Genomic DNA, 15589 nt, shown 5'->3' on the forward strand with positions numbered 1-15589 from the left:
CCAGCTTAGATTTCCAAAGCTTCTTTCCACTGTAAGAAGCTGAGCCTTTTTTCAAAATTACTGTCAGGTGTTCAGAGACAAGCAGCTGCTGTAAGAGATCATTTTTATTTGTCTGCCAGCTCTGGATTATTCCTATAATGGCTATGACTGTCATTAGCATTTTGTCTAGCTTTAAACAAGGTGGAGTTTATTACTTGCTTTTGATATTCACCCTTGACTTGCTTCAGTAAGGAAACGTGGGTTTCTCCCAAACTTTCCCACTTGAGTTTGAAAATTGTTTTCATCACAATCATAACTTCTCAGTTTGGTGTCACATGTAAATTCACCTACTCTTCCACCATTCCAGACATTAATGTGACATCCGGTCTATCTGATCTGCACCCAAATTATACCAAGCTACCCAAAGAGCTGATGCATTAACAATCTTTACAACCTCTTTACACACTAGAAAAGAGCAGGTAAATAGAGACCTCAACACAGAATTCAAATCTAAACGCAGGAATAAAAGTCATCCAGGCTGTTGCTGTGTGTTTAATATTAAAAAGGCTAAATTAAATTCAGCTCCCACTACTTAGATATTTTCTTAAACTTTGTAAAGATACTAGAGAGAAGTTACATACTATGTCAAAGTGCCCAAAGTTTTATCAGTATTTATTTTCTCTCCAACATAACTGAGGAGGAAACACATACAGGCTTCTTCTAAAACAAAGTTCCAGACCACCATCTTTACCTTTTTCTACAAGTCTGGACTGACTTAAATTTTGTTGGACTGACACGTTTTTTTAACAGTGGAGGTTCTCACTGTCCTCCACTTCTTTCCAAGATGGACTAGCTTATAATACAAGAAATTTTTAAGTCTGCAAAATTTCAATGAACATATGAAGCTTTTGAGAAAAACTTCCCCTCTACTGATAAACCATTGAGAAATCCCCATTACAGAAATCCATTCACTTATTTTCTTAAAGCTTACGTGCCCGTTCAAACATATTTTTGTATTCTGCTGGGTTATTTGTTACTATGCTGCACTAACCTAACAGTCCCCAATTCCATAGAGGCAATCCAGGTTTATATACCATGTAATGCAATACTAAAACTCCTAAGTAGAAAATCTGCTTTCTAAAATATCCCAAGAAGTAAATGAATCAACTGTCCATTTTAACCATTGGTCTAGAAGACCAAGCACTCTGCTGCAAGATGAAATTAGTTCAAAAGTAAAGGTACTTGCACTCTTCACATCTTAAGTTTCTGAAATAGCTACTTATTTATATTAATTGCAGCACCTCACCCTCAGTGCATATGTGAATTCTGAGAATGCACCTGGAATGCAAGTTTTGCTAACTCGCATTCAACTCTAGCAACAGATTAAAATATTGCAGGTATCAGCCTTAGAAATCATATTGTACATAAAAAGTCTTCACTGAACAAATGGTTTTGCAATGGCAAACTTGAAAAGCATTTCTGCAGATGTGCTATCAATGTCACTTTTCTCCAAGCAAATCAAAAAGCTGTCTGCACACAGAAGTTCAAGCACAGAATGGGCAAGCCGAGACAAAGATAAAATATTAAAGTTTTAAAAATTGCATTACAAACTTAAGTAACAGCTTTTTCATTACAATAATGCCTTTTACACATTTACATAATGTTTGTAAAAATTCTAGGACAACAGGATTGTTATGAATACTTGCTGGAAAAGCTAAGATTACACTGTAAATAAACTGACAAACTCATGGCAGGCAAGTTTAAAGTATGATGTGTTAAATGTGTTCTCAATTTAACACACATTGGTTGTTTTTCAAGTTCAACGAGTACATGGTCCAAAACATGGCCTTTTGAAAAATAGCAAGAACTTGATTAACTGGAATAGAGTGAAAACAAAAATCAGGAAAGCAAAAATACACTTTGTCATTCACATCACCTCTGATAAGAGTAAAAAGTCAAAGACCCACATACAGTTAAGAGTGTAGGATTCACCCAAAGCTGAAAGTAAACTGTTAAAAGGTTGTTCTCTGTCTCACCTTCAGAACACTGAAAACTTGCAGTTCTGCAGGAGTTTTGGATGTTGTTTTTTAAAGCATATGAGCCTTATACAAGCAGATTTTGCCCTTATGGCCTCTTAATTTTCCCATGTCTAAAATTTGAAAAATTGCAGTTACCCAACCCTCATGCTGTGCTCTAAAACTCCAAAGCACAAGGTGATAGCATGACCTTAGTTTTACAACCCAAAAGAACCTTGCCGTCAAGTCTGAGTTTTTATCACCATGGAAGTTACTGTGAGATCACAGCTGCATCATAGGCATTTCTTAGCAGGATGAAAAGCCAGTGACTGATAGAATGGGATAAAGCAGCTCTCAGTGCACAGCATTCAAACGTAACTGAGTATATATGCAACTGCTGAGAGTATCAAATTTAAGGAGTAGAATTTTTGCTCCCATTTACTTAAGAAAGTCCATTTGAAGAATTAGGATACATCCAAGAAAAACATTTTGTACTCTTTTTAGAACTTTTTGCCAGAGACAGAAGAAAGGGAATGGAAAAGCATGTTCAAATAGATTATCTCATTCCCAAAGCCAGTGATGTAACTTCCCTTAACACTATTCTAAGTTCTCAAGTGTTACATACATGATGCACAAAATCCAGAAAATTCCCAGAACACAAAACATCAAGAGTAAGCCTTCCACATCAGATATGGTCAGACTTAAGTGTACATTCTAATATGCACTCACATTTGAGAACAAAAAACCTTTGCTCAACTGAATTATCACAGCTTCTAGCAATTTTTTAAAAAAGGAATAAAACAAAGACCTCAAGGAATGCAATCTTAAGTGAGAAGAAAAATCAGGATTAAATTGGTGAGTCAAAAAAAAAAAAAGTCAACCTCATACACTACTGTGAATCCACAAACGGATGTGATTTTACTTCAGAGACAACTTCAAAAAACGTTTCTCTGGAAGTCACTTGTCAGTAGAGCTTTTAACAAGACTGACGTGTGCGGTGCTGATTAAGAGGTAGAAGTACACTGATGACAATCTGAAATTCTTACACTGTAAACAATTATTGCTTTGGATGAGCTCATCCAGAGCTTTAGTCAGATATCAATTGTAAAAGAGTTGAAAGAATAAGTTCCAAAAACATATGATAATGTTTTGGTTAACCTCAAGACTCTTAGAGCTGTGATGTTTTTGATTTAAATACAACTGAAAAACATTCAAGGCATCTTCTTTAAGATAAATTTTTGGGAAGCTTTATTTTTTCTCTTAAACTGGTCAGATGCCTAATAAAATCTTAATGTTATATATCCTTTGGAAAAGTAAGTTGACGGCATCTTTCTATCTTTTTCTTGATTTTTTTTTCTTTCAATTAGAAATTAAGGTCTCTTTTAAAACATCAAAAACTTCTGAAATACAGGGGAGGAGGCTTAATACTGTAAGTCAGTATTTCAACTAACTTTGAGACATCCCAAAAGCCAAACTGCTTGAATTTAAAACAAGTACTGGAATAGTACTTTTTCTAAGCTGGTCTTCAAGATTAAAAGAAAGCAGAGCTCCACACCTCTCTAGTAATAAATTTCACACTAGTATAAAATACAGTAGTGCTACAATACCCTAAACATACATTCAAACAAACCAACCTAGTGTTGCTCTATTTTCAGTCTTTTACATGTTGTTTACAGCTGAATGTTTTTCATTCATAAAATATTCAGAGTTTAGATATATATTCTAGCAAAGTTAAGGTGTTTGAGCTATGCTTATGAGAGTCACTTCACCTGGCAGACAAACTGAGAAGTCTGAAGCTGAGATCTTTCAGGAAATGTAAGAGGTGGCAACTGTCTCATTTTATTCAACAGAAAGACTAGGTGACTCTCAAACAGAACTAACTTTCCCCACCAATAGAGTGCCAGAAGAGATATCTTAACACTTCCTCTTCAACATTTCTCACTTAAAATAGAACAAAAATATTATCTGAGCAAAACCCTGTGACAGTATTTCATGTATCTTCATATATAAACTTCTGGGAAAAAAGTCAGCTCAACAATGCTGCAGTACATGCACCCATAAATGCTGAGCTAAACTGCATGTACAGGAATACCATGAGAAGTAAGATGCAAAACAGGGTTGCGGCTTTCCAGGTGGCATTAAGGAAGTTGCAATCGCTACACACTTGTTAGCAACATCTTTTCAAAAGACTGAAACAGTCTCAGCATCAAACAATCCACTGGGCAGATTTAACAGTTGAAAATGGCACTGGCCGAACAGAGACCCCTTCTTTCTCCCCAGGTATTCCACACCAGGACTCACCCTTCCTGGTGTGATTTCATCACCCACTTACAGTGAAGCTCATCAAAGCAGGAATTTTGTTTGTTTGTAAAGACACACCTAAGGCTCCTCAGTAAGCATTAATGATTTGATTTCTACTTCTGTGAGGCAGATTCCATATTATCTGAAAAAACAAAGTAGCAAACCGTCCTAACAGTGATCAAGAGTATGAAACTTTTACCCCCACTCCAAGCCTGTCTTGTAACTAACCCCCTAGCCCTCCCGCTCCTCCACAAGGAATTCATTCTGTTCCTCTACAAACTGCATTGGGGCCTGCCTGTCAGGTCATGGGCAAAATGTACCGTCAAAAATACACTCTAACAACTGCTTCTAACTTTTCTACAATACTATGAAGCAATTGGAAGGGAAGGCAGAGCTGCATGCCAGCAATCAGGGTCTCTCAAACAAGGAAATCTTCAAGGATAAAGGAGACCATAAAACCAGTTCCAAGCCATGCGCTGCTCCTCAAAAGTCCTGCTGAGGAAAACAAGCTGACTCCAGTTGCTAAATTCTTTCATTTGTTCTCTCCTGTCTTCAGTTCCAATCCCAAACACCTACTTGTTTTTTTGCTAGATGGGGAAGGTTTGTTACCACAGTCTGACTCAAATGTTCAAAACCTGCCTGTTCTGGCCTGCAAGATAAGATGCGTCACTCAATAGGTTTTTGAGCTCAATTTTCACTTGCGTACTAAATCATCTGAAAAGGGATTGTTCTGAGGTTTTTTGCCCTAAGTGTCATCATATGTCATGGTAGGTGGTTCATTCCAGATTCAGTGAAAAGTTTAAGATGTCTTCTGTTGATCAGTTATTTTAATGATTCATTTATTGAGAAGGAATATGAACATTACACATTTTTACTTCCCTCTACTCCATGACTGAAGTACTCAGAAGCACACTCTAGCAAACAATATCAGCAAAGGAGACAACACATAAATACTTGAATTATGTTTCCTAGGAGAAATGATACCTCACTGATGTTTCATTACAAAGGAGTGTGCTACAACAGACCCTCAGCACTTCTCAGATTCAATTTCTCTAACTACGAAGTAATTTTAACCACCTAACTTTTATTTTACCTTTGTCCACAGTTCTGGAGGTCCTGGGAATTTGGAGGAAGAGGACTGGGTTAGCAAAAACAGGAAAAAAAGGCTGATTCAGTTAACTTCTAATTTCTAAACTCACATAATTATATGAAATTTTGGGCTTACTCACATTAAAAAATACCAAAAAGTACTTTTAAAATAATGTTGATGCACACAACTTCATTAAACGAACCGCTCAATATGCAGTACAGCAAGAACCCAACTAACCTCTCCTTAACACTATATACATTAAGCCATGATTTACAATCCACACAATTCCTAGACAGAACATACACAGAACTTGGCCAATTTTGCCACTATCAGACAATCAAACATTTGACCTGTTTCTTTTCTTACAGAACTGCTGAATTACAGCCTTCAGCTCAGAGACAGACAATTACTCCTTATTTGCAAGCACAGAATTTATCTGGATTTGCAATATCCAACTTAATGCATCTTCAGAGCACCTTCTCTGAACACATATACCAAACCTACCCACTTCTCCACCTATCAAGAGTTATGAATTACTGTTATCACCACCCCTACTAAATTCACCTCCTTCTCAAAGGCATGTAAGACCATATGACATTAAGTTTGCCTGAAGGACTACAGATGTGACTACATCAAGTAGTTTAACCTGAAGAAGAAAAAGGTTTGTCTGAGGCTTTTTTGGGGGCAGGGTATGGGGTCTCATCAATGAATATAAGCACCTGAATGGAAGTGCACAGACAGACAGGGTCCTCTCAGCAGTGCCCAGTAACCAAGAGCAGAGGTGATGGGCACAGACTGAAACACAAGAGGCTCCCTCTGCTTATCAGGAAACTTTATTTTTCTTTTTTTCTTTTTTTTGCTGTGAGGGTGACCAACCACTGGCGCAAGTTATCCATCCTTAGAGATACTTGGAAGATCTCTAGACACAATCCTGGTGTGGGTGACCCTGCTCAAGCATGGAGAGACAAGACGACCTTCAGAGGTCCTTGCCAACCTCTGGCAGCCTGTGATTAAGTGAAGTAAAAAGGGAAGTCATGCAACTGAAAAGCTATTATCTAAAATGCCCCACAAGCTTCATTAAGAGCAGTTCTTAAAATCCACCATTTCTGCTCAGGCAGATACACATAAAGAAAATCAAGTTAATGTCTATTTTAAATTAAAACAGGCAGGAAAAAAGTCACAGTGGCTTTAAATCAAATAACATCTATCAACAGATAAAACGGTAAACAACGAAAACTAGAGTCTGAGGGATGAAGTTGCAAGGAGTTTTATACTTGCAGACATAACAAAAAAATATTCAAGAATAGTAAGTGTCTTTTCCTAAGATGCAAAGAAAAGTCCCTTGCCATGACTGCTATCTGGACACCACAAAGCAGCACAGAACCAAACAAGTTAGTGATGATGTGTATCAGAAGCCACGAGATTCCCCCAAATTCTGAAAAAACACATTTGCATACTCATTAAATTGCTTTCATCAAGCTCGTAACACCATTTAAATCTTTCTCTAAATAGAATTTCAGACAGCTACCACCTGGAACTTACACCATGTTCAAAACACTAAGAAATTGATTCAGTGGCTAATAAAAGAAAATGAGGCACATGACTAGGAAGTGCAGCATTGCTCCCTCTCATCACATTTAGTCACCCAAAGTTAACATCAGTAACCCAGGTCCTGCTTATGTCAGTCTCAAAATGGATCACAAGTCAGTGATCTGAAGAATGTGTGAGTGAAAGCTGAAATAAAAGTCCAGTAACAGAAGACATCTGTCCCTTGGGGTACAACCCATCAAAATCACAGTCCAGAATTTCTCCCCTACAATTTATTATGTACAGCCTAACAGCAGAGCAGGGTTTGGCACCAGGATTCCTTTCTGTTTCATGTTGCTCAAACTGCATCTAAGACAATATAGAAGCTTGAAAATCAAGGAAGAATATAAATGCAGAAAGAAGGAAATAGCCTTCAAACACAGGGAAATATGGACAGTGTGATAATACAAGATTTTGGTCAATTATTTACCATAAGATATCCATGATTCAGTTGACACTTAAAACCATATAGAAAGAGGAAGCATAAAAGACTTCAAGAAGCCATGTTTCATTCTATTATTATATGTACCATCCTCAGAACACTTAACAAAACAAATACAGTAGAAAAAACACTTTGTTTTCTTTGCTAAAAAGCAATTTCAACATGGTCTCTAAAGCACCATCCTACTTCCAGGAACAGTGTTTTAGTTGTAAAATATACAACTAGAATTTTCTAGATGAAACCTATGCCACACACAGTAAAACTGCAAAAAAACTTCCTTTCTCTACTGCTAGCCCTTAAAAATATTTAGGAATATGCTCATTGCTACTGAATTCAAACTATATACCTTCAACCACAGAGATGCCTAACAGACTAAGGCAGATTTCCCATCCCTGCCATCATTCAACCAGCCTAAAAAAGTGCAACCTGATGATTCAAATCTGCAGATTAAGAAAAGGGTTTTTTCATATTCTTTAAGTTGAGACTCTAATACTAAATGATACTGTAACATAAACCCTGTCGAATCTGCGTGTTTTTGTAGATCTGGAATAAATTCTGCTTCCTGTGTGATAATGCAAAGAAAAAAAAAAAAACCAATCCAAAGTTCACCATAGGAGAATTTCAGGCAAACTGTAAGTCTGGAGAAAGATCAAGGCTCTCTCAGTATGAGAAACATTTCATTGTTTATAATGCAAAATGCTACAACAATCAGCCAGGTTAAAGACACTTCCAAGCTCATATTTTGGAAGACTGATAAAAGAAGCTGGAGACGGAGAGGAAAAAAGCTTGACAAGTTTACCTTCAAGAGAAGCCACAGTAACTTCATAAAAAGCTGGACAAAAAAACTCATGCCAATTTCAAGAGAACTGAGAGTAGAAATAACCCCATCTGGTTTTTCACATAACCCATCTTACAAGTTCTGCAATCTTGAGAGGATACAAATAAAGTAACATGCTCAGCAAAATAGTTATGAAGTAGTAAAAGCAAGCTGAGCAAGCCCTGAGATCCTAGGTATCAGACTGTATCACCTCTAATATCTGTCTCTAGAGAGTGTTTACTCTTTGCAGCACTAAGAAGCCATGGGGGGGAAAGGGTTGAAGGTCCAACACCTGTGAAAGGGACTGCAAGCAGGCAGAGAGTTCCAACAAACTCCTAGTTTAGGTAGCCAAAATGAAAGACCGAGGACTTCAATGTCAGAGAGAAATGGAGCAAACCTTCATCTGTTTTTTGTAAAATACAAACCTTAAGTAATTGCAAATGAGCTACTTCACAACCTTTCATCCCAGCTCTCACTTTAATGAACACAACGTGTTCAGAGAAGTTATATGAAAAACAGTACAAGTCCAAACTAGGTCTCCTCTGAGAAGCAGAGGACGCAACGGGCTGCAATGGGCAACAAATTACCAGACTGTATCAGAAGAAAAAAAAATTTTAAAAAATTCAACAAAAAGAACAAAAAGCTCCAGCAGAATAAAACGACTGAAGTGGCTACTTATATTTCCTCTAGTACCTTCCATTTAATAGTTTTGGAGCATATAAAGGCGATGTTGAGTTTCTTTCATCTGTTATGAAGGGGACAAGCCACTTGGATTTTCTTTTACCAAGGTCACGGGAAGCTGTTGCAAACCCAAGCACAGAAACAAGTCTTCAGAGTCCTGCTCATATGCTTTGACCAAAGAAGAGACAAAGTTCAACAGATTAATAAAAGATATAAACTTGTATTCCTATTCTTTCATGAAGCACCTATTTCAAGTATTGATACTAAACATTACTGAAAGTACAAGTAAACACTACTATTAATAGTAACAGTATCAATACTAATTACTGACAGAGTATTAACAGTCTATGATGCATGCATTTCTCAAGCACTATTAATCAGCATACTATTCTACTATGATCAGTATCACTAGAGGAACACCAGCAACAAATATAAAGCATACCAAAGAGTGGCACTGAATGAGGAAAGCATCACAAAAAAGTCCATAGGGTAAAACTTTAAAAATCTGCATCTAGTGTGCTAAAAGGATAGTTTAAAACTGGAAGAACTCAAAAAAAATTTCTTTTTAGAATAATAGCTTTTCGTAACAAACAACTTTTTTTGTTGTTGTTTGATGTTCCCTGAACTTCTTTAGATGTTAGTTGCAAGTCTGTAACTCCAAAGTACCCTGGAATGGTCAACTCCTTTTGCAAGCTATGGCACGTGGAGCTGGTTTGCAGGCTGGCCACAACAGTGCAACTGAAGCCGCCTAAACTTCTGAATTTCCACCCCTTTGTTTTTATTACTATAAAAACTTGGTTTAATCAATATGCTGACAAAACTGCAACAAGCACTAAGTGGAGCAGAGCTTGCCAAATGCCTGTTCCTCCCTCCCTGCTTAAAGTTACCAAGATTGTTGAGGTTATAAACACAAAAGCTGGCTCATTTTTCAGACTCTGCATCAGAATTGGTTTACACCAGTTAATCCAGTTTCTCCATGTAATCCTCCAGGAGTCCCCAAACATCATTAATGCTGCAAAGTGACTTAGCCCTGCTTGCTTTCAAATTACCTACTGTAAGGCTAAAAATAAATTCTTTAAACAAGTTATGTCAAATCACCACAGCAAGATTGGGCTTAGGTATAAAAACTAATTTAGCTAGGTAGGAATCCAAAGCCAGATTCCCCTAGAGAATGTGATACAACCAAGGGAATTGCTAAAAGGTTCTGGTACCTATTAAAAAAGCCAAGTGTAAGAAGGCTGAGCCGTTGCTATCGCTGAGTTTGTTGTGAAAGGCTCCGTTTCAATGGCAAGTGCTGCTCCTCCAGGCCTGCACATCCTCCCCCCCGCCCCTTCACTCACATCCAGCTCCGATTTCTCTCCTTGAAAAAAACAGCTGCCCTCACGCCAGGACGGCTGCTCCATTTCACCAGCCACCACCCCTCCCGAGACTAACACCTTGGTCAGCTGCTATACTACAAACACCCAACATTTACTCAATTTGAGATGACTTAGGGAGAGATTACTGTGTGGTGGCCAGAGACGGAGAGGGCTGGCCCTTGTGAGCTTCCCCTGACACAGCTCCACACCAAACCCCAAGCTGCTGCTCCCCAGTACTGCTTGTGTCCATCCTCCTGATGTTAACCCATCTGCTGGAGAGAAGCTTCAGAACAGGTTCACCCCATGAGACTCCCAGGTGCCATTCAACAGCACTGCAAACATTTCAGCACAGATTTTTGTCTCTCTCACATCACAGAGTTCAGATTCTTGCCATCAGGTTCAAAGATGCACCAGGCCCCTTTCTACATCCTGTTTCTTTCTACCACTTCACTTTCCTGCTATAGTTTTCCTCAGCAACAGCAGCAAATACAGAAGAGCTTTTTTGTTTGTTTGTTTTAAATGTAACATAAGCCAGACCAACAGCAAAGACCTGCCCTGACTACCAGTTCTAAGCAACCACACATAACTAGGGATGAGGAAGGACTAGGTACAGGTCAACAGAGAATGGTTCACTCTTTGCCATGTCCTCAAGTAACCTACTCTTGCTGCCGACATGCCACTGCCAGTGAATTCCCTAACTGTGACAAGAGATAGGGCTGCACTACTCATGCTTCCCCCTCCTTACTCTCCACTATCAAGGGAACATCTGGGAAGGAGATGGGGAAAGACATCATAGAAATAAAGCTATTACACATTAGTGACGAATCAATAGTTACACACTCACTTGTTCCCTTCCTATGCTGACAGATCTCCTTTGGCTTGACTTGAGATGAGGAAGGCACCCCAAAGGCATGACCCCCTTCACCAGCCCCACTTCTCATCTGAGGAGCCCAGCGGCACCCCTCTTTTCTCATACACCTGAGCCCACAGGGCCAGAAGGACAAACCCATCAGGAGAGAAACCTCCAGCAGTGAGGTGATGATATACATGCAGAATGGGGTGCAGGACCACTTCTCCAGAATGGAAGAGTATGGAAAGCTGTCCCACTTCTCCCAGCACCCCCCGGGAGTCGGGTGGGTTCCCCCACACAAGCCTGGGCCTGGAGCAGGGCGGGAGCTGCCGGCAACCGCGGCCTACTCGGCGGCTCCTACCCGCGACCCTGAGGTGGGGGGCTGGGGGGCGGCAATCTAGGGCAGGGAGAAGCTTCCCCCGGGCGGCCGCCAGGAAAAGTAGGGCAGAGCCACCACCCCTCACAAGCCGCTAACACCACCCCAAACCCCCCCTCCATCCCCAACCGTTCCGAGGCCGGGAAGGGGCGACAGGCCCAGCGGGGAGGGGCGGTTCCGGCAGGTCCCCGCCGACGGACAAAAGCTCTCACCGGGACGGGGAAGCAGCCCCGGGACGGGACGGGACGGTCACCACCCCCAACCCCCCCCGCACCCCTAGCACCGGGCCCGTCCCGGGGCCTCAGTGCTCTGAGGGAGCAACGGTCGCTCCCCCCCCCCCCCCCCCCCCCTCCCCCCTCACCCCGGGGACCGTTGGGGGCGGAGGGGGGGAGCTGGGGTGGGGGGAGGGGCACCGGGCCTCGCGCGGGACCACCGCACCCCCACGCGCACCGCGGCCACGCGCGCGTGGGGCAGGCAGTGAGGGAGGGGGGCGCGCGAGACCACCCCCCCGCATCGCCCCCCCCCCCCATCCTCTTCTCCCACCTCCTCACGGCGGGCAGGCGCGCGCGGTACCGGCCCCTTTCCCCCCCTCTCCCCATTCCCCCCCCCCCCTCCGCCCCTCGAGCCGCCCCCCCCTCCCCGCGCGCGCGGTACCTGCCCAATGTGCTCACAAAGCAGCAGCGGCGCCCACCACCGTCACGTGACCGCCCCGCGCCTCTCTCCCTCCTCCTCCTCCTCCTCCTCCTTCTCCTCCACGCGCGCGCGAGGCCGCTCCCCCGCCACGTGACGCGGCGGCGACGCCGCGCGCGCGCCCTCGCTGCGCCCTCCCCCTCTCCCTCTCCCTCCCCCTCCTCCTCCTCCTCCTCCCCCTCTCCCTCTCCCTCTCCCTCTACCTCCTCCTCCTCCTCCTCCTCCTCCTCCCCCCGCCCCGAAAGCTCTTCCCGCGCGCGCGCGCCTCGCGCCTCCACACACCGGCAGCGCGCGCCCATACACACACCGGCACCGCCGGCACCAACTCCCCCCTCCCCCACCCCCAGCACCACGTGACGTGACGGGGCGGGGCGGCAAAGGGAGGCCACGCCCCCTCGCCCTCCGCCAACACGTGGTCCCGGGACTCCGCCCCCTCCGCGGCGGAAGGGGACGGTTGGCCCCGCCCCCCTGGCGGTTGGCACTGACTGGGGGGGTGGTGGGCGGGGCGAGGGGAGAGGGTGCGGGAGGGTCCCCGCGGTCTGACCAGGGAACCCCCGGCTCTGCCCAAGGGACCCTACGGTCTGCCCAGGGACCCGAGGGTCTGCCCGGGGACCCCCGCAGTCTGCCCGAGGTACCCCCGTGGTCTGCCCAAGGGACCCCTCGGTGTGCCCAAAGGACCCCAGCGTCTGCCTGAGGGACCCCCGCGGTTTGCCCGAGGGTCCCCGCGGTCTGCCCGAGGGTCCCTGTGGTCTGCCCGAGGGACCCCGCAGTGTGCCCAAAGGACCCCAGGGTCTTCACGAGGAACCCCCGCGGTCTCTCCAGGGGACCCCATAGCCTGCCCAAGGGACCCCACAGTCTGCCCGAGGGGCCCCCCGGTCTGCCCAAGGACCCCCCCGCTCTGCCCGAGGGACCACCCCAGTCTGCCCGAGGGACCCCCGCAGTTTTCCGGAGGGTCCCCGCGGTCTGCCCGAGGTACCCCTATGGTTTGCCCTAGGGATCTCCACGGTCTGCCCCAGGGACCCCAAGGTCTGGCCGGGGATCCCTGTGTTCTGCCCGAGGGTCCCTGCAGTCTGCCCAAGGGATCCCACGGTCTGCTCAAGGGACACCGGGGTCTGGCCGGGGACCCCTGTGGTCTGTCCGAGGGGCCCCACGGTCTGCCCGGGGACCCCCGCAGTCTGCCCGGGGACCCCGCGGTCTGCCCAAATGACCCCAGGGTCTGCCGGAGAGACCCCCGCGGTTTGCCCGAGGGTCCTCACGGTCTGCCCGAGATACCCCTGTGGTCTGCCCTAGGGTTCCTGCAGTCTGCCCAAGGGGACCCCACGTTCTGCCCGAGGGGTCCCACGGTCTGTCCGGGGACCGCCGTGGTCTGCCCGAGGAACCCCGCAGTGTGCCCGAGGGACCTCCACGGTCCGCCCGGGGACCCCGGGGGTCTGAGGGGAGGGATCCGCAGCCGTTCCTGGGGTCACTCCGGGGAGGGTTGGCAGGGTCTGAGCGGGAAGGAGTTTCTGCGGGGAGCTGAGACCCCGCCGCAGCTCTCCTGTCAGGCAAAGGCCCAGCGCCCCCGGGGGCAGCCTGGGCCCCGGCACGGGTGGGTGTGGGGACAAGGTGAATTCTGAATAATCACGGATCAGTTCCTCCCGGACTGGCTAAGGGAGGGGTTCGAACCAGGAGCTGTCGAGTTTTGGGGGTTTATTTCTTAGTTTATGGCGCGGGGGGGGGGGGTCCGCCCTGTAGGGTTGTGGTGGTGCTGATTCCAAGTGGTTTCTGTCAGGTTAAATCCTGTTCAGTTTTGCTGGGTTGTGCTCCTTACATTTGCTGGTTCAGTCCCAAGCAACATTCCAGCTGAGCTGACACAGTTCCGGACTTTAAAGATCTCCCTTGTTTCTTCTCTTGCTGTCCTCCCGAGGGCTTCATCCCATACCTGTTTGAGATCTCAAACAATCCACATAAACGGGCAAATCAAGCTCTTTCATGTTCTGGCTCTACAGCTGCTGAGAGCGATGCCCAAGCAGTCAGAAAATTAAAACCAGTTCTGGCTTTACATTATTTCTTTTAAGTGTTAACTCTTCTGCAAGGTGGGGCACGGAGAGGAACCCTGTTGGCATGGAGGAAAGGCAGGACAAAGCATGGCAGCTGCACTACAGAAAAAAAAAGGGCAAGGCAAGGAGAGTACACCAGGGACTCAGGGAGGAGAATGGCTCGGAAGCAGCACAGCTGAGGTGTGTCAGAGCACTTGGTACTCTCCTGGCATCCTAAAGGGAACAGTTACAGGACAGATGGAAATAAAGGAAGGTTGCTTGACTTCCCAAGAAGTCGAGTTTTCAGCTGGTGAGCCAGGAAGGAAAAAAGAAAAACAACTTTTTCTCTATATTCTTTTTCTTGCTGTGCATTTTCTACATTCTGTACAGCACCCCCGGATGCCAAAAATGTATCAGTTGTCCCCTTCTGGCATCCCTTCCCTGGTGTTTTAAGGAAGAGCTCATTTAGCCCATGTGGATATTGCTCCCTGCTTGGTGCTCTGCTGAGCAGGCAGGGCTGGTGGAGCTGATGGGGGCACCTGGTGCTAGCAGTGATACATCAGATATTTTTTCCCCTTTTCTGTGGTCTTCCTTTTGCTAATAATCCTCTGCCTTTTGACCCCATGCTGTCCAGGTCAGTAGAAAGACCATCAAGTATTATCTCGCCCTGAGGAATACCTGAAAATTAATGAGTGTTGTTCATGTTTCTGCTTTCTCTGCTTAGACAGATTGTGTCCTGGACCAACCCAAATGTTTATTACATAGATGGGCAGCAGCTAAGACAGGAGCAGAAAGACCTCCCTATTACCATTTTTTCGCAATTTGTCAGAAAGTCCTTTAGCACTAAGTTGAAATTCAGACCAAACAGTGCACAGGTAGTGTTGATTTTCTTGAGGCAGCTGTTGATATTTTGTTTTGTTACTACTAGGGGGAGGAAAGTAATTATAGCTTTAACCAAAGTTCCACGAGCTTTGTGACAAACATGTCTGCAGCTCCATGATGTGTGCAGATTTAATCAGTACTATTAGCATTCTTTCATCATGACTTGGCAGTCCTTTGCTAATTAAGATCGATATTTGATGTGCAGCACTCATCAACAAAGGCTGAGAGCTCTTGGGATGCTGTAGTCAGATGGTGTGGTGCCAGCTGGAGTGTGTCTCTGAATACACACAGAATCCAGCCCAGGAGCATTTGGAAAAGGAGAAAATTAAACCAGGATACCAGGACAAGAGCACTGTAGACTCCTGTCTGCTGAGAATGGAGTAAATATAAACACAAAAATGGTATATTTCACTGCCAAAGCTTCCAGAGAGCTAAAAGAATAAGTTGGTGGAGACTGGGGGACACTGACCCTCACTCCAGACACTCAGTGCATCAGGCTTGAA

The 15589-nt window shown here is 44.9% G+C and overlaps 1 protein-coding gene across 19 annotated transcripts in view; it reads right to left on the reverse strand.

Moving 5' to 3' along the window:
• Window positions 1–12284, reverse strand: part of UBAP2 (ubiquitin associated protein 2) — a 108841-nt gene extending 96557 nt beyond the window's left edge. For 4 of the 19 annotated variants that reach the window (XM_071730114.1, XM_071730117.1, XM_071730112.1 and 1 more), the window contains exon 1: window positions 11115–11609. In XM_071730114.1, coding sequence (XP_071586215.1) covers window positions 11115–11319 — 205 coding nt within the window. In that variant the 5' untranslated portion in view covers window positions 11320–11609. Of the gene's footprint in view, window positions 1–11114; window positions 11695–12150 lie in introns of those variants that run through there. The other 15 variants (XM_071730116.1, XM_071730115.1, XM_071730113.1 and 12 more) reach the window with 11 other exon arrangements.
• Between the last annotated feature and the right edge of the window lie 3305 nt (window positions 12285–15589).

This window comes from Heliangelus exortis, chromosome Z (genome assembly GCF_036169615.1).
Source record: "Heliangelus exortis chromosome Z, bHelExo1.hap1, whole genome shotgun sequence".
In the NCBI taxonomy this organism is placed as follows: domain Eukaryota; kingdom Metazoa; phylum Chordata; class Aves; order Apodiformes; family Trochilidae; genus Heliangelus; species Heliangelus exortis.